The sequence below is a fragment of the Canis aureus genome, chromosome 5, assembly GCF_053574225.1.
Source record: "Canis aureus isolate CA01 chromosome 5, VMU_Caureus_v.1.0, whole genome shotgun sequence".
Classification (NCBI taxonomy): domain Eukaryota; kingdom Metazoa; phylum Chordata; class Mammalia; order Carnivora; family Canidae; genus Canis; species Canis aureus.
In genome coordinates this window covers 23,435,496-23,458,973 of record NC_135615.1, presented here as the reverse complement: position 1 = coordinate 23,458,973, position 23,478 = coordinate 23,435,496, and the positions used below count along the sequence as shown (strand labels likewise).

The following is a 23,478-nucleotide window of genomic DNA, read 5'->3' as shown; positions in this document are numbered from 1 at the left end:
GCAAACCGTGGCATCTATATACACGCGGGAAGTGGTCTGACACAGGCCCAAGTCACTCCGACACGTTGGTCTAGCCTGCCCCCTCGGCAGCCCCTAGCCCCCTGCACCCCAGGAGGGCTCGCTCCTGAGGGGTGTGCAGAGGGGGTGCAACTTACCAGTAGGCCAGGGAAGGGTGCTCCTTCAGGGCTTGAGTGGGAAGTGCTGGCAGCTTCTTCAAGTCACTCCTCACCACCTCATTGCTGGAAGAGAGGAATGGGACAGAGATAATGCCCAGGAATGGCTCACCCTCTGTCCTAGACACCCGCACTACAGGATCCAACCCTACCCAGCAGCCTCAGCTGAGACCCCACATTTGTTCCCTTTTAATGAAAAGTGGGGGGAGGAGGAAGGGGTGCTCCCTTTAAATTTATGTATTTAATATAGAGAGAAGAGAACACACAAGGTGCAGAGCCCAGTGGCCCTCTCCCCGGGGGCACAGAATAGGGCAGAGCAGAGTGCTCACAGATAGCCTGAAAGCAGAGAGAGCCAGAGACCAAGTGTCCCTGAGCAGCATGAATCTGGGAGGAAAAGAGTCACCCGTATCCCATGGGAGAAGCTCCCAGGGATTGGTCATGGGCTCAAAGGCCTGCAAGAAGGGGCAGCCCAGGGGATGCCTGGGTGGCTCAGCAGTTGAACATCTGCCTTCGGCCCAGGGCGTGATCCTGGGGTCCCGGGATTGAGTCCCACGTCGGGCTCCCTGCATGGAGCCTGCTTCTCCCTCTGCCTGTGTCTCTGCCTCTCTCTCTCTCTGTCTCTCATGAATAAATAAATAAAATCTTAAAAAAAAAAAAAAAAAAAGAATGGGCAGCCTGACTGCTGCTCCTTGAGAGCTGTTTCCCTTGCTGACACACAAGTCTGGTTTTCTTCGCTTGGATTGACCACATGCTGGAAACTGTTGTCTAAAATATGACAAATAAATAACCTTTGCTTTTGACAAGGCCTGGAAATGACTCTGAGAGTGGGAAGTGGATTATCTGGTACTAGTAGGAGGTCCTGGCACCAGAAATCCCTTTTTCCACAGACTCCCATGTTCTCAGGTTTGAAGGATACTTAAATACTCTCCTGGTTTTAGCCAGTGTTTTTCAGAGGCTTGATTCCTCTCTGCACACTCAATAGACCTGCATCCCCACTGGGCCAGTGTATTTGGTGTTTGCACCCACTCTTTACCTCCAGAGGCAATTACTGGCCTCCACCTTGGGATGGAGGTTTTGCTATTTAGAGGGTATTTCCCTCTCCTGGTCCAGCAAGTGTCTCATGGCTCCTATTGGGCTGGCAGAGGCTCACCCCATGGAGCCTGCCTTGGTCCTCGGTTCTTTTTTTATTTTACTTTTTTTTTTAAGGATTTATTTATTTATTCATAAGAGACATGACTGAGAGAGAGAGACAGAGACACAGGCAGAGGGATAAGCAGGCTCCATGCAGGGAACGTGATGCGGGGCTTGATCCCAGATCCCGGGATCACGACCTGAGCCAAAGGCAAGCACCCAACTGCTGAGCCACCCAGGCATCCCTATTTTACTTTTTAAAAAGATTTTATTTACTTATTCATGAGACACACAGAGAGAGAGGCAGAGACACAGGCAGGGGGAAAAGCAGGCTCCCTACAAGGAGTCCAATGCGGGACTCAATTCAGGACCCCGGGATCATGCCTTGAGCCAAAGGCAGATGCTCAACCCCTGAGCCCTCCAGGCCCCCCTGGTCCTCAGCTCTAACCAAGGCTATGGGAGCAGCTTCTGTGCTGCTCACACAGAACAAGGCAGATACTGGTCACTGGGATGCTGGGCAGTGACGTCAAAAGAGCAATGCGGTATGAGCTCAGTAGTAGTGGGGTGCAGGGGAGGTAAGAGGAAATAAGGCCAAATGAAAGGCAGATTAGGCACAGAATGTTGAGAACCTTCACTCGCAGGCACAGAGTTCAAACTCTTCCAGGATGCAGTGGTCAGCCCCTGGAGGTCTTCACACAGGTAAGCCACTCGCGTTCAGGACAGTTCAATTCCCAAGGAGGGTTTGAAGTTCTTACTCACATGCCATTAAGGCATAGTTTAAGCAAATACTCAGTTCACCAAACACTGGAGAGCCCACAGTGATGGATTTCTGGGTCTTGCCTCTTCCCTGTTTAACTACAAGCACCCCGAGAACAGGGATCTGATTCACTGCAAATATCGAAAGGCACTCTTAAGGGACGGGCTTTGACTGGCTGACGCTGTGGGAGAGGCAATTAAGCTGGAGTCTAGGTTTACCCACACTCATCATGTTCAAAGTATATTTGGGGAAGGAAGGAGCTAAAGGAGGAAGGGATTGTCTTACCCATGAAACACTAGTTTGTTGGCAAACAAGATTCCCCGATGACAATCCCAGGCTTGACTTCCCTGCTAGAGCCTGTAGTGGTTCCTCTCGCTCTCCCCCCAGGGCAGGGTTACATAGACACATATAACAAGAAATCACTAAGGCGTGAAGCCCGTCCAAATCCATTACATTCTGGAAGGGATCCATGGCTCTTAATCCTTCCCAAAGGACAACTATGTAGAAATGTTCTATTTGCCTTTCTGCTGTCTGTAAACATCTGCACTAACTTATAGGTGGTCAGCCCTGTGGAATGATCTGGCCTCGCGCCGTGGTTGCGTATCACAAAGTTGCCCTGATGGGAGACCTGGTCACTCCATCTCCGGAGGTGTGAGAAGCTAATACCTAATGAATATGCTGGAAGTTCCCAGCTTCCTCTCCCGGGGTCTTCCACTTTCTCGGACATCTCCCCCAGAGTTCAGTGCACCTGATAAAGGTCAACTTAGAAGACACGCTAAAACAGTTCATGTTTCATTTTTAGAAAAAGAAAAATGGTCTCGGGATCCCTGGGTGGCGCAGCGGTTTGGCGCCTGCCTTTGGCCCAGGGCGTGATCCTGGAGACCCGGGATCGAATCCCACGTCAGGCTCCCGGTGCATGGAGCCTGCTTCTCCCTCTGCCTGTGTCTCTGCCTCATTCTCTCTCTCTCTCTGTGACTATCACAAATAAATAAAAATTAAAAAAAAAAATTAAAAAAAAAAGAAAAAAAAAAGAAAAACGGTCTCTTGGAGAGTCATTTGCTGAACTGAGACTAAAACCGAAGTTTTCTTATTTTTAACATTAACCAGATTCTATGAAAAATAGAATCTTTTAGGTAGTTATTAACGTTACCAGCAAAAACGTAGATTCCCAGTGCTACCCTGGTCCTTTGATTTAGGGTTTTTTGTTTTGTTTTGTTTTTTGTTTGTTGCCATGATGTGTCTCTCATCTACTGCCCATACCACTCATCAAGCCTAGGAACTTTGAATGATCCACTAAGAAGATTTTCTGAGATTTCTAGCAATACATCAAAGAGGGAATTTGCTGCAAATAACAGCAACAGCAAATTTAACCAAGACACCATGAGGCAAAGGAAGCAAAAATCCTATTTGATAGGAGGATTAGCAAAATCCACATGGGTTTGTCTTCCTTTAGGAAAAACGAGGAGGGCAGCCTGGGTGGCTCAGTGGTTTAGCGCTGCCTTCAGCCCAGGGCGTGATCCTGCCTGCCTTCAGCCCAGGGTGTGATCCTGGAGTCCTGGGATCGAGTCCCACGTTGGGCTCCCTGCATGGAGCCTGCTTCTCCCCTGCCTGTGTCTCTGCCTCTCTCTCGCTGTGTCTCTCATGAGTAAATAATAATTTTTAAAAAATCTTAAAAAAAATAAAAATAAAAAAACTGTGCAGGAAACAATTTTCCTTTCCTTTTCCTTTCTTCCTCTTTACTTTGTGAACCAAATTCAAGTTCAGGTTTAACAAAGAAGCTACTATTTGAGTGTATTTCTATACACTTGCGTATCTCCTCCGATCACCTATGATTTTTAGGTGTGTAAGGAGGGCTCGCTCGCAAAGCTGGTAGCTAGGATCTTCTCTGTAAAGCTTCTCCTGGCATCGTGTGACCATTTTCAGACAGAGGGAAACATCTGGGGGACCCCCTGAGACTTCTCCAGCATGAGATTCTAGATTCTGGGCATGGATCACAAAGAAATAGGTCACACTATACAGAGGGGCAAAATTACATTTACGAATTATGTGCCTTTATTTCTGATGTTTACTACCAATTTATCTAAATACAAATTTTTTTTCCTGATTAGTGAGTTTGGTTTCCTAGGGTAATGCAAAACATTTTGTGAGTTTCTTTTTCTTTTCTTTTTTTTTTTTTTCATTTTGTGAGTTTCTAACAGTTGTAAATTTATAACGTTCAAAACCAGTCTTGAGGAATTTTTAGAAGTCTACAATTGAAGATAGTAATTTTACTCAACTAGCACAAAGAAGCAACTGATGAGTTTGCTACATCACCCTTTACAGTGAGAATCTTAATTTTGAAAGACTGACATAGTGTTAAAGCCGTGAGCTGTTCTGCTATTCACAAGGTCAAGAAATACGATATTGACATTACATAAAGGCGGCATAAAAGAGGCAGCTGTCATAATACAAAATCTCCTCCTTACTTTATAGCTAAATGATTCCCATAGGATTTGAAGACTATCATCCTGCAAAATACCCTATCTGAATACTTTTCTATGCCCAGAAAAATGAATTACACACTTGAAAAGCTCAGTCAAATGGATTTTTGTGCATAAAACAAAGATTTCTGTAACAATTTATAACTTTTCCACTTGAACATTTTGTTTCAAATTTTCACAGATTCTGTTCCTTTCAAAAGGTCCTGCTGGTGTGAAAGATTCCAGCTGCTTCTCACTCAAAAGTCCTTTCTTAAATCACGGGGAAAACATCATACCCCTCCCCTCTCTCCCTTTTTGTGAATATATGAGAATTATATAAGTTTATAAATTCTTCCCACAGAAACTCATCTTTGGGCTGACAGATGTGTTTCAAACTTAACAGATGACTTTTCTAGTAAGTTTCCAATAGGGACATTTGCAAATTGGGGGGTATTAAAGATACTATGAGGTTCTATCAGTTATATTCCAAATGTTGACTGTCCCAAACACCACTGTCTGAGTATTTCTTACTAATTATCTAAGGGTCTCAGCAAATCTATTTGACTTACTATATGATTACTGCCAGCTGTTTTCTTTCAAGAGGCCAATTAAAAAATTGCAGGAAAACATATGCCAAATGATCAAATGCTCTAATAATGATTTAAAGCCGAGCTTGCTTTGAGTTGTAGTAGTAAAACCACTTATGTAAATGCAAAGTAATGATATCAGTGGACTAGGAATGGTGATTTATAGACTGCTGCCTGAGATTAATCAACTTTCAACACCAGGCAAGAAAATAACATTGTCATCTTTTTAAAGATAGCAATCTACAGTAATGTTTATGTTACTAAAAAAGTCTTTCAGAAGAAAACCAGCTCTTTGTCTTCTTTTCCTGTTGATCTTCTAAAATTCTGCCTTCAACTTAGTACTGCCTAAAAGGCCTCCTCTAGACTGACAAAAAAGGCCCACAAACCTGGAATTTTCAGGCACCAGAAAGCCGAGCTTCATTTCCATTAATTCACAAATGCTCTTTGAAAAGGCAGAAAAGCTTTCAAACAAAGAACCAAAAAAAATTCAAGAGGGTAATTTTTTTTTTTTGGTCCGAGAAATTGCATTTTGTCTTTCCAGACTAGTAAACACAGGATTCCATGGTTTATGGAAGATAAAATATTAAAAAGTGTTAACTTTTTTTTTTTTTTTTTTTGCTTCTAACTGTTCCCCCAGAGCCCTAAGAACATGCAGTCTGTGAAAGTTAAAGGGAATCTTCCAGCACAAATAAATACTCCAAGACCTCTCCTGAAAGGGAGGGAAAGATCAATATCCTCTGTGGCCAAGGACTGCTCTTCAGTAGTATGCACTGAGTAATGCACTGCTCCATTTCAGAAAACATTATTATTTCTATTATTAGTATCTTATTATTTTAAGAAGTGGAATTAGACACCTGCAGGCTGATGATGGGAACATGGTACAATTTCATACCTACCACTGAACTCTGCTGGACCTGCATTTCACTTTGCACAGATGTCACATAAACTGACCCCTAAGTACTCAATTACAGCTTCACTTCTTTGCCTATGGCTGCTGTGTTTATTTTGGAACAGAGAGAGCCTGCAGATGGAGGTTCCCCTTCCACGGCCTCTTATGCACATGACGGGCTCTGCCGAACAGGTAAGCCAAATGTGGCTCATGGCCCTCTACCTGAAATGTTCTTAATACCTGTCTCTTCCAGGTGCTGTTTTCTTACTGGTTCTGATAAATCTTATGCTAGTAGAACCCTGTTTTAATGATTAGCATCAGTATATCTCCAGTCCGCTATAACAAAGGTATTTCCAGGTCCCAATAGACCTCCCAGTGTAACAGAGCTTTACTGATCTGGTTCCAATAAATCTTGTTAACAAAAAATTGTATATAACAGATGTTTTTTACTAATCAATCCCTGCTAATGTTTGGATGGTTCTTTATATCAAAGGTAGTGGTGATCTGTGCATTTATTTGTGCTGTTTGGCATAAACCATTTTTTAATTAATTCACTGATTTGCCAAAATGTTTAAAATGATTTTTCTTTTCTTGTCTCATGGCACCCTTCTGGAAGTATCAAAGGGCTGGTGGAAAGTAAAATATGAGGTGATTCTGCAAATCAAGCTAGAGAGGCCAGGGTGCCTGGATGGCTCAGTCGGTTAAGCGTCATGATCTTGGGGTCCTGGGATCGAGCCCCATGTCAGTCTCCCTGCTCAGTGAGGAGTCTGCTTCTTCTTTGCCCTCTGTCCCTCCTCCCTGCTTGTGCTCTCACTCTCTCTCAAATAAATAATTTTTTTTTTTTTAAAGAGAGACTGGCTGCTAGGGTTTTCAATGAAGTCCCCCTAAAGTCCCCCTAGAGAAGAAAAGAAAAAAAAAATCAAGTTTTTGCATACAATGTAGCAAGAAGTCTTCTGTTAAATTACATTAGAATGTAACTATGCAATCTGGACGTCCTATTCAGCTGATTCCACTGACCTTTTTAAGAAAGAGAATATTATTTTCCTATCATAACCAAGATTTTTTCTTTAATGTTTTTATATAGGAAATGTCAGTATTTAGCACTCAAATCACTACACCATTTGTGATGCATAAAATATGTATACATTATGGAAAATGTGTGTTAGCTGATGAATGTTCAGGAGCAATTATCAAATAAGAACTTTCTGTTTTTAAACTGTGTTGATCTGGGGTGCCTGGGTGGTTCAGTGGTTGAGCAGAGTCTACCTTTGGCTCAGGTCGGGATCCCGGGATCAAGTCCCATATCAGCTTCCCCAGAGGGAGCCTGCTTCTTCCTCTGCCTATGTCTCTGCCTCTCTCTGTGTATTTCTCATGAATAAATAAATCTTAAAAAACAAAACAAAACAAAACAAACTATGTTGATCCTTCTCAACCTTATATTTGCCTACAGAGCTGTCATGGTTAGCAGTTCTTAGGCTTTCAATTGTTTTTAAACAGAAATGCCAACTCTAGATTTCCTGATTGTGGATGGACACTCATTTTTGTGCACACAAAGACACCAGGAAGCGAAATACGATTACCATGCTGTGCTGAAGAAAATAATACAAGTGAGAAAATATTGTTTTTAGATAAGACTACTTCCTAAACCTTTTTTTTTTTTTTTAAAGATTTTATTTACTTATTTGACAGAAAGAGAAAGAGTGTGTGCACATAAGCAGGAGGAGCAGCAGAGGGAGAAACAGGTTTCCCACTGAGCAAGGAGCCTGACATAGGGCTTGATCCCGGGACCCTGAGACAGTGACCTGAGCCAAAGCTAGATGCTTAACTGACTGAGCCACCTGGGCACCCCCTTCCAAAACCTTTAACGATACCTCACAAATCTGTCCACAATATGTTAGAATATGAACATTTATGACCATGGACAATGGTCTCTTCCTACCATGGACAATGCCTTGTATCTATCTAGACCCTGATCATTTTCTTTCAGCAACACTCAGCCCGACATCTCATGGCCAAGTCCAAGGAAACAGGAAGGTGAGCATTTCCATTCATTGGAAAGAAAAGGGAGTTATGTAAGAATAAGCCCTCAGGGGTCTGCTGGGCAAAATGAGTCCAAAAGAAGAAACAGAACAGCCTGTGAGGACCCTGAGAAAGAATAGCTTTGATTCCGGGTTGTCTGCATACAGTTCTCCTTCTACTCAAGTCTATCAGCACTTTTGACTTCTCCCTTTTGTAAAAATAACCTTTTTCTTTTCGTAGTTCAAGGAAACTGCTCCTATAATTTGTAGACTTTTAATCCTCGTTCCCCTTAAATATAATTCACATATATTCACTGACATGTAAATATATAAAATAATAGTACCTCCAGGCAAAATAGCCTTTTAGAGAGTTAGATTCAGGACCTTTCAGCTATGAAAGTGTTACTTCGTCTTTTGTGTGTGACAATTATTTAAAAAGGTTCTCTAAGCCTCTAGATTCTAGAACATTCTAGACTTAAGCCCTGGACCATGCCTTATTTAAAAGGCTTCTGCAGGGGTGCCTGTGTGGCTCAGTCCACTCTTGATTAGGCATTCAACTCTTGATTTTGGCTCAGGTCAGGATTTCAGGGTTCTGGGATTGAGCTCTTGTGTGGGGCTCCACGCTCATTGGGTAGTCTGCTTGGGATTCCTTCTCTCTCTCCCTCTGCCCCCCACCCCCTTGCTCATGCTCTTTCTCTCTAATAAATAAATAAATCTTAAAAAATATATATAAAAGTCTCCTGCAGGGCAGCCCAGGTGGCTCAGTGGTTTAGCTCCACCTTGGGCCCAGGGCATGATCATGGAGACCCCAGATCGAGACCCACGTCGGGCTCCCTACATGGAGCCTGCTTCTCCCTCTGCCTGTGCCTCTTTCTCTTTCCTCTCTGTGTATTCTCATGAATAACTAAAAAAAAAAAAAAAAAAAAAAGGTCTCTTGCAGTGTTTTCTGTATTCTACACTGACATCTCATTTTATTGATGCTGTACAGAAAAGCATATTATATTTAAAGGGTATGTATACAAGTCAAGGCCTTCTAATTATTATTTTTTAAAATATTTATTTATTTATGAGAGAGAGAGGGCAAAGAAAGAAACAGGCTCCATGCTAGGAACCCAACGTAGGACTCAATGTGGGGTCTCCAGGATCACGCCCTGGGCTGAAGGCGGCGCTAAACTGCTGAGCCACCCGGGCTGCCCTAGGCCTTCTAGTGAAATACAACACAGGTTGTACAGTCCTGCATTAATTATTAATAAAGCAAAGATAACCCTAAAATACTAGATTATGAGAGTGGGACATCTAATAGGTCTAATGATCAGCCACCAAACCAAATATACTCAGTTTCACCGTTCTGGGGATTTCCCTAGGTATAGATGGGGAGAGGCAAAAACAAGGGACTTGGAACCTCTTCTCTGATTCCCAGACTCCAGGCTGCTGCTGCACACGAACCTTGGGCCTGCTTCAGATGGGTGTTTTTCAGGGCGCTGCACTAATAGATCACCACCAACTTCACGATGGGAGTGCTAGGCTGGCAGATACACTGACCTTCTGGATAAGGTGCCTGACCCCTCCCTCCCCTGACAGCTATTTCTCTCCCCAGACAGCTGGAGACAAACAAACCAAGAGGCAGCACTTTGACAAATGAAGCTAAACCAGGATCCTTTGTTTCTTGGAAGCCCACAAGCTGGCATTCCACAAGCTCATGAGGGGGCTGTGAATTAGTGAGGCCAGGCCTGCACTTCCTCCTCCTTGGCAATCCCTGTGGCCATACATTCCCAGGATCCGTGGGGCCAGGCGACGCTGGTCCCAGTTCACATTCTATGCTGTCAGGGTGCTCTCAAAAATAAAAAAATATATATTTACAACAGAGTTCAGGGCTGGTGAAAGAAAAGGAGGGAAGAGTACCTTCAGAGAAAAATAGTGATTGTTCAACTATTTTTCATGAGACCAGAAACATTTGGTAAGTATATGAACCGGAGCTTATCAAAACCCCCAGATTCAAATACCAAATGAAGGGCAGAAAAAAGTAATGATTATAAAAAAATGGTTTCTACATCCTGAATATGGTTTCTACATCCTGAAAATGTTTCATTAGAGAAATTCAGTGGATGGTCATTGACCACCTACAATGCTTGAGGTCTCCAGCTAAGGCTGTAAGACAGCCTTAGTTAAAAAAAAAAAAAAAAAAAAAAAAGACTACCTCTGTTTTATAGCAAGAACTTGGGAAGTCTAAATAAAAGGGGCCTGGAGGTCTCCTTATGCAAATATTCAAACGGAGCTGAAGGGACTAATTTTAGCATCAGGGGAAAGCATGCTGCAAGTCACCAGCTAGCTCTAGCCTTCTACTTGTTTTTATATGGCCTGTGAGCTGAGAATGCCTTTTACATTTGTAAATGGTTCAGGAGGGGGAAAAAAAATCAAAAGAATAGTATTTTGTGATACAGGAAAATGTATACAGAATTCAAATTTCTAAGTCTATAAATAAAGTTTTATTGGCACACTGCTGCCCTCATTTATTTACCTACTGTGGCTGCTTTTGCATTTACAAAGAGAGAGCTGAGTAATGACTGTACGGCTTGCAAAACCCAAGATATTTACATTACAGATCAAATCCACCAAAAGCAAGAGAAAACACACAAGTTCCTTCAAAGAGTAAAGGCAGGATTTGTGTCTCTTTCTTTCTTTTTTAGAGATTTATTTGAGAGAGAGAGAGAACGGGAGAGAGCGGGAGTGAGCATGAGGGGGAAGAGGGTCAGAGGGAGAAGCAGACTTCCTGCTGAGTGGGAAGCCCCAAGGACTTGGGGACAACAGAGGATGGAGCTCTACCCCAGGACCCTGATGGTGGGGAACAGAGAGTTAACTAAGGACAAAGTAGAAGCTGATATCCCACAAAGGACACCCCCTGCCCCCCAGGGAGGGATATATATGACACTCCTCAGGAAGTTCCCAACTTTCTTAATGTTAATACCTTGTTAGAGGGAAAACAGTACGTTGACAAAGTCCTTGAAACAGGCAAAGCGACCTTCCTCTATGGACTCAACTGCCTCGATGTTAACACTTTGCTAAGGGCAAAAGGGGATCTTAGCCCAACACCCAGGATCCTGTAAGTCTACTTTAACATATAAAAATTCCTTTAGAAATTTCCTTTCTCTCTAAACCCCCCAAGATACATGTTGGCAATCATCCCCCTAGTGTATAGCCTACTGATGCACATCTGAAGGGTCTCTTGACGCAGGTTTTATTAGATGGTAATAAGTGACCTTTACCCAACAATAGCTAGTGCCCTCAAGGTCCTGGAAACCTTGCTTCCAAAATTCCTTAGAGAGTATACAATCCCCAACCCCTCCCAACTTGAAAGTATAAATAATCAGCCATTCCTCACAAACCGCCCCCTTCCGGCAGCAGCTCTTCCTGCCCACAGGTAATGTCACCCTGTTTTAATAAAACCACCATTTTGCACCAAAGATGTCTCAAGAATTCTTTCTTGATATTTGGCTCTGGACCTCACCTAATATTCCAAAACTTCATCACTGAGATCATGACCTGAGCCCAAGGCAAATGCTTAATCTACTGAGCCATGCAGGTGTCCCCGTGTTTCCTTGTATTTTATTTATTTATTTTCTCGTGTTTCCTTTTAATACCAATTTTGCCAATTCCCTATTGAGGAGCCGGAATGCGATGCCCTGACACTGTTTTCTTGTACATTTAGACCTTGATTCTACAACACAGGTTATCCCACATGTTTCTTGCAATAAAACAGAATGCCAGGAGTAATATCTGTCTTTGAGCCTCCCTACTTGGTAAGGGCTCGAGGAATGATCGTGAGAAAATGAGAGGCAATCCAACCACACTGGCTAGTGGGTGATGCCTCAGGAAATGAATGACAAGATTGAAGCTGGCAGTTCCACAGGCTTAATAGGCAGCACGCAGTGTCCCCAGTGGTTAAGCATTTACATTCTATCCAACGTAGTATCTAGAGAAGGAAGAAACGTAGAAGTGGGGGACTGTAATAGTTTGATGAAGGAAAGCTAAAATGGGATAGCATTTTGTCCTCTGGAGGGGCAGGGGGCAGAAACAGAGACAACGAAAAAGATATGCACACCCCAGGGTTATCCGAAGCCCTATTCACACCAGAGTGGTGAGTTCTGGCTCCATGGACACACCTGGACAATCTAACAAACCTCCATACAGCTGCCAAGTGTGACACTGGGTACTACTCTCAGCTTTTTAGCGACCTGTAGGCTTCCCATTTAGTACACAATATCCTACTTGCTATTACTAGGTTTCCTCTGCCTGACATTATCTGTTTCAATTGACAAGTTGAGAGCTGGATCTCATCATTAATATAATTAAAGCACTGCCCTCCTATAAAGGATATGAAGAATAATTTCTTTTAACAGAGATGTGATAGAGCACATTGAGCAAAAATTAACAAAAAACAAAAACAGAAAAACCACAATGACCCCAAAACCTTTTGGAAACTCACCTAGAAAAATCTCCCTTTGCTTCCTGTAGAAGAAAAAAGTCAACATCAGTGAAAGGCTCCAGTCCAGTGTGCCAGACTTTCCAGTACATTCTACCTACGGTCACAACAACTCCTCTACTGAGTCAGCTCAGCTTACTACTACTGTTGTCCTACCTGCTACAGGAAGACAATGAGGAAAGGACCAGGCATTTGCCCCTGAACATGAGACACTAAATTTTAAATTAAACTTTGGAAAGTCGTATACAAAAAAAGTGATTCATAATAACAAAACACAAGTTTCTCCCTCTAGACCCGGGTTTGCCTTTTTCTAGTTTAAAGATTCTGAATCTGAAAGTGGGTCTGCCTCTGTGTTGCATTATTTGTTTTGTCTTATACTGTGGGCTCTTTCCCGGTTATACTACAGAGGGACCATGAAGAGCTTTAATGACTCTAGCATGATGCCTTGAATATAGTAGTTGTTCAATAAATCTTTGTTGAAGAAATAAATGAATGACCTTCTTTCAGTTCATCTTGTCAGTGTTACTAGTATGGTCACTGTTGCTAATTTTCATTAATAAGTCTTTCACACATAAGCTAAAGGTCTTCTCATTATCTTTCCATGGGGTGTGAAATGATTCTCTTGCAATTAATTCTTCTATGGACTTGGCTTTCTCCAGAGTGAGGGGGGCACCAAAATGGAAGGAAATAGGGCCACTGAATATCAGTTTTCTTTTTCTTTTTTTTTATCTTAGTTTTCCAACTCAAACGATATATACATAATTTTCCTTTGCAGAGAGACACTGTCATATAATTTGGAAATATCAGAAGCTCCTATTTACAGCCATGATGTACTCCTTCCTGTTAGCTCTATAAATAAGATGACCAACAGGTAGTGCATAGGGCAGCTGGCTGTGCATGGTAAGACTTACTGCTGTCTCTTCTGTGTCTGGCTCTGGGATCCACAGATGAGGGCAGAACAACCTACCTGTAAAATATAGGAGGCTAATTCAAACACCACTTCGCTGTCCACATCAATCAGCTCCTGAAAGGAAAAACCCACAAGGAAGGTAAGTTTGGTACTTAACAATGACTTCTTTATGACAACTCCTAAATAAAGGCCCGGTCTTCCTTTTCTGAGGTGACCCTCAGAATCTCAAATGCTCACAGGATATCTGTGGTCTGGATTACTCGGCCCCAAGTGCTCCCTGACATCCTGTTCTTGGCTTTTAGCCAGAAGGGACCCCAGCGGTCCTGGGCCTTCTCAGTCACCTCATCTCAAAGGCCTCATCTTTAAATCTTGTGACAGTAGGCGGCAGACCAGTCTTGGGCTTTTTACAAATTTATTAATCTGATTCATCAATGGAGTCAGGTTACTTGGTAACCAATTGTGTTTTCTTCATAAACTACTTTAGAACCAGGAGTAAGGCTTTATTGGGAAAAAAAAGTCATAATGGGATTGTGACCCTTTAAATTAATATTAAATTTAATAAAAAATACAGTTTGTAAAAAAGATTGTATTTATTTATTCATGAGAAAGAGAGAGAGAGAGAGAGAGAGAGGCAGAGACACAAGCAGAGGTGGAAGTAGGCTCCACATCGGAGAGCCTGATGTGGGACTTGATCCCGGGTCTGCAGGATCACGCCCTGGGCTGAAGGCAGCACTAAACCGCTGGGCCACCAGGGCTACCCCAAAAATACAGTTTCTCACTGCAATGGTCTCATGGCTTTCAAGCGCTTGACAGTTTGATGTAGCTATTAGCTACCATAGGGTCAGAGCAAATACAGGGCACTTCCGTCATTGCAGAAAGTTCTACAGACTAGCACTGCCACAGAGCCTAAGTTTAAAAATGCTTTCCATGAATGTCCTCGTGTCCCTTTGTGTGTGTGCATGTTTGATATATGGTACAAAACACTTAGCACAACAACCACCTTCTTCACATATTTTAAGTGCATGACGTTGTATTGTCATATATTGTTCAGATCTTAAAAACAGAGGGAACTCTGGAGTCCGTCAGCCCAGAAAAATAATAAACAAATTAACTAATGTTATACTTGTGTTGTGAAACTTAAGTAGAAATGTCTGTTTTATTCTTTCTTTTTCTCTCCTTCATATCACTAGATGCTATAGTGAGTGATGGGACCACAGAACATTAGAGCTAAGCCAGGCTTCAACACCGGCTAGCCCAGCCCTCTGCTTTTATTGAGATCAGAAATCCAAAAATGTCAAGGGACTCTCCCCAAACCACAAGGCCTTAGTGGCAGTGAGGAGGCTGGAAACAATTGCCTCACCTCTTGTCCGGCAAGTGACCTCCCTGAGTGCATCTACTCCCCTAAGTCAGTAAGGACTTGGGGCTATCACTTGACACTTGTTAGAATGGCTATTATCAAAAAGACAAGAAATTGCAAGTGTTGGAGAGCATGTGGAGAAAAGGGAACCCTTGTGCATGTTGGGGGGGCGGTGTAAATTGGGGCAGCCTCTATGGAAAACAGAACAGAGGTTCCTCAAAAAATTAAAAATAGAACTAGCCTATGACCAGCAATTCTACTTCTGCGTATTTGCCCAAAGGAAATGAAAGTACCAGCTTGAAAAGATATCTTTACCCCCATGTTCACTGCAGCAGTATTTATGATGGCCAAATTTTTGTAAACATGGGAACAACCTAAGTGTCCATCAATTGATGAATGGAGAAGGAAAATATGGTGTCTGTGTATATACATATATATATATATATATATATATAATATTCCACACAATGGAATATTATCCAGTCATAAAAAAGAACAAGATCTTGCCATTGGAAAAACATGAGTAGATCTGGAAGGCATCATGCTAAATGAAACAAGACAGAGAAAGTATTACATGATATCACTTGCACGTGGAGTCTGAAAGGAAGAAAATTCAAATACATAGATACAGAGAACAGACTGATGGTTGCCAGAGGCAGGGGGTGGGGGAAATGGGTGAAGGGGGTCAAATGTAAAAACGTCAGTTTATAAAACAAGTCCTGAGGATGTAATGTACAGCACAGTGACTATAGTTGTTATTATACTGTCTATCTGAAGGCTGCTAAGAGAGCTAGATCTCCGAAGTTCTCATCCCAAGACAAAAAATATATATGTGGGGTGATGGATACTAATGAGACCTATGGTGGGGATCATTTCACAAGATACACAACTATTGGGTCACTATGTTATATACCTGAAACTGATATAATGTTATATGTCAATTATTTTTCGATTAAAAAAAATAAGGATTTGGTTTCAGCCAACCTGTTCTCAGAGCCATAACTATCACTGAAGTTAGCTAAAACCAGAGTTACTTTTCACTTGAATTATAAACCGAACTCTGATTCACGGATTTTCTAATTAATTTTTTTTTTTTTTTTGTGGTCCTCAACGGGACCCTGGAATTCAAAACAACACACTCTAGCAAGCCTGTATCTTTTGAAAGAGGGATATCATTTGGGCCCTTTCAGGCCCAGTAATTTCAAAGGTGGATAATAATATTTGCTCCTGAACCACCTCAGGAGTGTGGGCTAAGGGAACCAGGGAGAGCATATGGAAGAATCGGGCACAATAATTCTTTATGTGTAACCAGCTGAGAGAGCTTTATGGCCGCTGTAATTGATATAGACTGTCAGGGTTGGGATACAGAGGAATGCGTGGAATTGGCCTTTTGGGATTACCAGATCCCATCAGAATGTAAATCATTTAACAGTGTACAAATGATTTAACAGAAACACTGTCCAGGGTTCCCACAATGGACCATGAGGTTCCTTTCTATTCCCACCAACACCTTCCTGAGCGCTCCCCCCGTCCTGGGATGTGTGTTCTCCTGTCAAACATTTACGCCTGTGTTGAGGCTAATGGTTGATGGTGGGCTAATCTTTAACATCCATGCAGAGGCTGATGTCGCGACCAACTCAAAACCAGCCATTGGGAACAACCCTTTTAAGTGCAAACATAGCTTTTAGTTCATTATTTGACCCATTCGCTAAATGAAAATGTACCTCTTGGGGGGAAGCAGGGTAGGAAAGGCAGAGGAAGGCCTTTTACAATTTCATTTTACTTTATAAAGTTCCAGGAGAGACTGTCAGAAATGAATCTGGTGGTGAATGTCAACTGCAATGTGCCATTATTCAGAGTAAAGCTACTGAAAATGCACAATTAAATGCCTGACCTGATTTACCCCAGTTCTCCCTCACGGCACTCGTCCTCGGAGTGATTGGGCGCCCTCGCCCTTGAACTGGGGTGAGTTTTCACCTTCTCTGACCTTGACTGTCTCCCAGATATTAAAAAACAAGGTGGTGTCAAAACGTGGCAGGAAAGAGGGAAAAGGCTTAAAGACTGAAGTGGCTGAGATGGCGCACGTGCTTGCACAATGTGATGGAAGATGCTTCATTATCACCCCTTACCACCTCTGCTCAGTACTGATTGAGTTCAAGGATCACCGTGTTGTCCGTCCACAGAGGACGCAGCACACACATCTAAATGGTGTGTGGAGGGATCCCTGGGTGGCTCAGCGGTTTGGCGCCTGCCTTTGGCCCAGGGCGCGATCCTGCAGTCCTGGGATCGAGTCCCACATTGGGCTCCCTGCATGGAGCCGGCTTCTCCCTTTGCCTGGGTCTCTGCCTCTCTCTCTCTATGTCTATCATAAATAAATAAATAAATAAATCTTTAAAAAAACAAATCAATAAATGGTGTGTGGAAGAACCAATGCACGAACGTGGGAAGACACGGTCCTAACTGTGAAGAAGATGCGTTCCTACCTTTTTCAGTGTCTGCCCCGTTCCCCAACGTCTTCTGTTCCTAATGCGCTCCCGCTTGCTCCTGCTTTCACACTTGGCCCTCCCGGGGATTTAATCTTTAAAATCCACTGCAAGAGGGATCCCTGGGTGGCTCAGTGGTTTAGCACCTGCCTTCAGCCCAGGGCATGATCCCAGAGTCCCAGGATCGAGTCCCACGTCGGGCTCCCTGCATGGAGCCTGCTTCTCCCGCTGCCTGTGTCTCTGCCTCTCTCTCTGTGTCTCTCATGAACAAATAAATAAAATCTTAAAAAAAGAAAATCCACTGCGAGGGAACAGTGGTTGAGACTTTCTGCCCACACCACACGTTTCCTCTTGTGCCTTGAACCTACAAGCTGAGTTCCCCGAGTTAGGAGGGTGGGGGATAGATGTTTCCAGGGACCCTCCTGTCAGACACATGCCACCATCTAACATCAAAAAGCCTACTCTCGGGGCAGCCCTGGTGGCGCAGCAGTTTGGCGCCGCCTGCAGTCTGGGGTGTGATCCTGGAGACCCGGGATTGAGTCCCACATCGGGCCCCCTGCATGGAGCCTGCTTCTCCCTCTGCCTGTGTCTCTGCCTCTCTCTCTCTGTGTTTATGAATAAATAAATAAAATCTTAAAAAAAAATAAAATAAAACCTTAAAAAAAAAGCCTACTCTCCCTTAACCTTATGTGACTGCTCCGGCAATCCAGAGGCGGTATCGTTCACGTGTCTCTGCTCAAGCAGAGAAAATGAGCTGAGTGAGACCACAAAGGGGGCATGCAAAGATCGAGCACTTTCCTGGGTTTTCCCTAGCTGAGGCCAACAGGGGACGGGGGAGCGGGAGAGGACCTGTCAGGGAAGAGCGGTTGGAGCTGCCCAGCTGGCATGACCCGGAGGCTGGGGTATGACATGCCTTGGTGGCCCTGATGCTCTCAGAGCCACTTGAGAGTCGAGCCCTTGGGGTGTTTTCTGAGCTCCAATCAATCCTGCTTGGGAATCCAGGGCGGTCTCCTGGGCATGCAGATGCCCTGGTACGAGGAAGGTGCTGGTAGAAGGGAATGTGAGGCCTTACGGTTATTATGGCCGTTTGGTGTGTACTCTGGGGCATCTGTTTTACTTACTACTGAACAGCGTGTTCGGCTTTCTCTGATCTTTTGAAAAGTGCCAGGGAAGGACAAAAACGTGACTGCCTGCAGGTGTGCGCCGGGTGCTCAGAGCCGGGGTGGGGAGGATGGCCCCACTTCCTCCCCCTCAGCACAGTTTTATCCCAGGTGATTAACTAGCTGAAGGAAGAGGCCTGAGGTCATTTATCAGCAGTGTAACCGTTAATAATGTTCTTGGAAAGATTTCCGTCTGTGGGTCTCCAAGAGTTCCAAATGGCCCCACGAGGACCCGAGGCGGCAGGTGTCATGGACATGCTCCAAAGGAACCGAGAACTGGAGGACCTCTTCAGGATCCCCTCGCTCGAGGGACTCGGTGGTGGTCCTCACACAACCCAGGATCTTTTTTTTTTTTTTTTTTTAAGATTTTATTTATTTATTTATTCATGAGAGACACTGAGAGAGGCAGAGACACAGGCAGAGAGAGAAGCAGGCTCCATGCAGACAGCCCGATGTGGGACTTGATCCTGGGACTCCAGGATCACACCCTGGGCCAAAGGCAGGCATTAAACTACTGAGCCACCCAGGGATCCCCCACAACCCAGGATCTTAATGAAAAACATTCCACCGAGGTCGGGAATGACAGAAATTCCAGCTTTCCACGGAAGATTAATAAGATAATTATAAGAGAAAACGTGATTAACAACCACATGGTAGGTTGATAAGGTTTCGGGGAGCATGATCTATACCAAGTCCGTCCAGAACAATCTGTAGGGCCGGCCTAAAGGTTTCCTCAATCAGCCCTCGCCAACCGCCGCCACCTCTCTTCTTATCACAAAATGTCTAAAGACCATGGTTTCTTGCCCTCCTCTCTAAGATCATTTCTACTCTCACTGGAGTGTTCCAGGTTCTCGTTCCCATCCCCCAACAGCTCCGGGGCACTGAATAAATCCCTGGATCTCCTCAAGTTTCATTTTCTTCATCAGGAGAAGGGGGATAATGATTTCTTTTCCAATTATTTTACCGTTGGTGAGGACACAGAGGGGTGATCTGGAAACCCCAGGACATACTACAAGCGTCCTGTCTGTAGCATTTATTTGGGCTCATGGGTGTTTATAATCTGACCTCCCCAGTGTTGCCTGTTCTTCAGCACTGTTGAGCATTTATAGGAATCGTCAGTAAGACTTTTTTTTTAAAAGGAGGGCAGCATTGTGTGCATGTGTGTGTCTACAAGTCTGTATCACCCCAGTGGTCCTGATGCCCACAACTGGCCTCACTCTGCCTGTGTAGGAGCCCCGGCTCATTGCACAACTCCGAATGGCTACATGAAGAGGCCCCGAGGCAAAGAGGGGCCACGGGGTGGGACAGGACCAACATAGTCTGGCACAACCGTCTTCCTTCGGCCTTGGCCAGTTTTTCATCAGTCTAGTTACTTCACATTTGGCTGATGATCCACTGGGGTACGTGCCACTCCTGCTGGGCCATCATGCTCCCTCTGTGGCACAGCAATTCCTCCTGCTGCCTCTTGTTTACAGCCTGTATCATGACCCTGGGGAGTCTCTCTTTTAGAGGTCCGGGGCACCACTAAGATGATGAGCCCAAGTGAATTTCTTTCTAGAACTGAAAACAAAAGTCCCTCTCTGTCCGTGTTTTGTTCCACCCCCTGTCATATGAGCACACATGCTAGCCCTGTAATAATCAAACTAAGAGATAAAGACTAGGATTCTGTAAGTCTGAGATTAATATTTATTTTGGTTCCTTTGTCCTGTGGGGCCTGGTTGCAGGCTTTGTTTCTCTCATCTTCAGACAGACGATATGATCTGCTCATTAACAAAGCTCTTTGAAGCTCTTGGACAAAGACCATGGACTTCAATTTCAGTAAGAACTGATGGTGTTTAGCCCTACACAGCAAATGTGGCCCAAGGATGCTTATTTACATTTCAATAATATCTGAAGCTCCCAGATCAATGTGGACATCTCAGAAAGGAAGGTGAGGCAAGACCCCCCAGCCCACATAAAGCAGGAATTTTAAGCTTTTTCTTTTCTGACATGATCTGCTCTCACTGGGTACATGTAGGCACCAGGCTTGGTAATTTCATAGGAAATATGCAAACCTTTGGTCCCTGGGATTGGAAAGCAAGCAATTAAAAACAATTTCCTGGGCAGACCCTGGTGCCTTAGCAGTTTAGCGCCACCTGCAGCCCGGGTGTGATCCTGGAGATCCGGGATCGAGTTCCACGTCGGGCTCCCTGCATGGAGCCTGCTTCTCCCTCTGCCTGTGTCTCTGCCTTGCTCTCTCTCTCTCTGTGTCTCTCATGAATAAATAAATAAAATCTTTAAAAAAAATTAAAAAGATATTCACATTTTATGCCCTAGCACCTGTGGTTTGCAAAACTTTCAAAAATCACTGCAGTCACTAGTTTTTTTCACAGCAATTCCCTTTATCAGGGTAGAGAAGATAGGATTCAGTCCCAGAGCCTGAAGGCAGGGCAAGAGCTGGGATCAGAATCCACACCCACCCAACAGCTCCCATTGGGTATGATAAGCCCACTGCCTCTGGCAGGGCTGGCATATGGGTTGCTGCTGCTGCTGCTGCTGCTGCTTCTTCTTCTTCTTCTTTTTAGATTTTATTCATGAGAGACACAGAGAGAGGCAGAGACATAGGCAGAGGGAGAAGCAGGCTCCTTCCAGGGAGCCTGATGCTGGACTTGATCCCAGGACCCTGGGATTATAACCTGAGCCAAAGGCATGTTCAACCACTGAGCCACCCAGGTGCCCCCATATGGGCTTCTTCAGTTGGCATGGGAAGCCACATCCAAAGAGAGAAGGCTTGGCAGGAGAGCTCTGCTTTCTTGTGTGATTTTCCAGGGAACACACAACATCAAGGGTGGACTTCCCATGAGAGCTTTATACAGAACAAGACACACATTTCTGAGTTATATCCATCCCCTGGTCATATATTTTCTTTCCTTCACTTACTGATAACCTCAGTGAGTCAAAACACCTCAGAAATGCTGTTGAGGATGTGGCTATGTGGGGTGTCAGGGCCCCCCATTCTGTACGTCCTCCTGTTTCACTCAAAGTTCACGACAGAACCCTGTTCTCTCACAACCGTATTCTAATCCTCAGCAACCTGGACTGTATTTTCCTGCTCCTTTTGTGCAAAACAGGGAAAAAGTATAAAGCAAGGGGATATAAGAGAGAAACCCATTGGATCATGGGTTTTGCCTCCTTGTGAAGAAAGAGTGTGGGGGGGGGGGCAGGAAGGTGGTGCTCCTAGGGGAAGATGCTTCTGGGGAAGATGACAAACAGACCAAAACAACATGAAACATCTTTCCTCACTTTTGTGCTGTTGAAAAGATCAGAGGTTTGTTCTCTGGAGAAGATGAACAGGAAGCTGGAATGAGGCCCATCAAAAGCACCAGGATTAGAAAGGGAGTTTATACCCCAAGTGGTTGGGGGGGGGGTTCCCTCCCTAACCCTGGAAGTGGACAGGCCCAGATGGGAAGTGGAGGACCAGACAGAAAGCAGAGGATGAGCACCGAGTCAGGAAGTGGGAAGATTCTCCTCTGGAGACAATGAGGAGTCACGAGGAAGGACACCTAAACACTGCCATCCAAGCTTCCTACTGAAAGAACCAGCTTGCCACTGGATGGCTCCACAGGGACAACCCCCAGGGGACCACCCCCACTTGGGTGCCTTACTCTTACTTGTGGTTAGACCAAGATCAACAGACAATTGAGGGAAATCTCTTCTATGAAAGACAAAGACCAAAATAAATAGGAAATACATGGGGGTGGGGGTGGGGGGAGAACTGGAAAGAAACAGAAAGGACACAGAACATGCATAACTGATATTGAAAACGATAAGAGAATGTTAAATTTAAAGGCAATAACAAGATAATAGACAAGACAATGGATATGTGGAAAGAAAGATCAGATAATATGACGTCTCAGAAATTAAAAACATGATAGAAAAAGGTTCAAAAGCCAATAGAGATTAAACATAATATTGATGAAATCTTCCAGAAAATAGAATAAAAAGACAGAGATGGAAAACAGGATACAAGGTATCAAAGCCAGAGGCTGTACCCAGCATCTAATTAACAGGAGTTCCACAAGGAGAGCGCAGAGAAAACAGAGGAGACACCACTTAAGAAATAACACAGAAAAATCTCCCATAACTAGAATACCAATCTCCAGACTGAAGGTGCCCATCAAATACACAGTTTTATGGATTTACAGAGACCCTTGTCAAGGCATACCTCCCCCAAATTTCAGAGGAAGAGGAATAAAGAGGAAATCCTAAAAGATCCCACTGGTGGTGGTGGAAGAGGGGAAGAGGGTCCACATATAATACACAGTGCTGCAAACTTCTCCAGAGCAAACTGTGAAGCAACACCTTGGATATTTTGAGAGATGTCTTCATTCTGTATTTCCATATCATTCAAACTATCGATCAGATATAGAGGTAGAAGGATGACTTTTTCAGATAGGCAAGGACCCAAACACTGTCCTTCCCATATGCCCTTTCCCTGGATTTATTGGAGGATGTTCTCCAGTGAAACAATGGCATAAAGTAAAACACAGGAAGACTTGGGACCCAGGAAACAGAGGACCTACTCCAGGCCTGGGGAAGGACGGCCAGGATGGGGAAAGGGGGCCCGTGCTGAGGACTGTGGATAAGGCCAGGTCCAGGCTGGAGTGAGAGGGTGGAAGGTGGCTATGGGGAGATCCCAGGACAAACCACAAAGACCAAGCTGAAGAGAGGAATGGGTGAATTACCTGATGCATATGGAAATGAATATGGGCTTGCATCTGGGAATGTGTAGAAGCTCTTGGGGAAAAAATGATGGGCACATAGAAAACAAACAGGTAACAGCAAGGCGATCATTACTTTTAGGTAAAACGAATGGTTGTCTAAAAAGGGAAGCAAAACCAGAGGATGCTGCTTGGATTCTTCATAATAATGCAATGCTGGTGGCTGTGGCTTTTAACCAGAATTGGGCTTACTGCCATTTCAGGAAATGGGAAAGTGTGGAGACCTTAATCTCTGCCCAACTCAGCTGAAATTCAATAAATCTAAAATGGACGTATCAAGGAATAATGCCTGGTGCCAACGTATTTGGAAATAG

General features: G+C 44.0%; 1 protein-coding gene across 16 annotated transcripts in view; it reads right to left on the bottom strand.

Moving 5' to 3' along the window:
• FRMD4A (FERM domain containing 4A) overlaps positions 1–23,478 on the bottom strand; it is a 741,134-nt gene that overhangs the window by 99,124 nt on the left and 618,532 nt on the right. For all 16 annotated transcript variants that reach the window (XM_077897154.1, XM_077897147.1, XM_077897150.1 and 13 more), the window contains 3 exons: positions 13,462–13,518; positions 12,498–12,520; positions 156–239 (listed from right to left, as the gene is read on the bottom strand). In XM_077897154.1, coding sequence (XP_077753280.1) covers positions 156–239; positions 12,498–12,520; positions 13,462–13,518 — 164 coding nt within the window. The remainder of the gene's footprint in view (positions 1–155; positions 240–12,497; positions 12,521–13,461; positions 13,519–23,478) is intronic.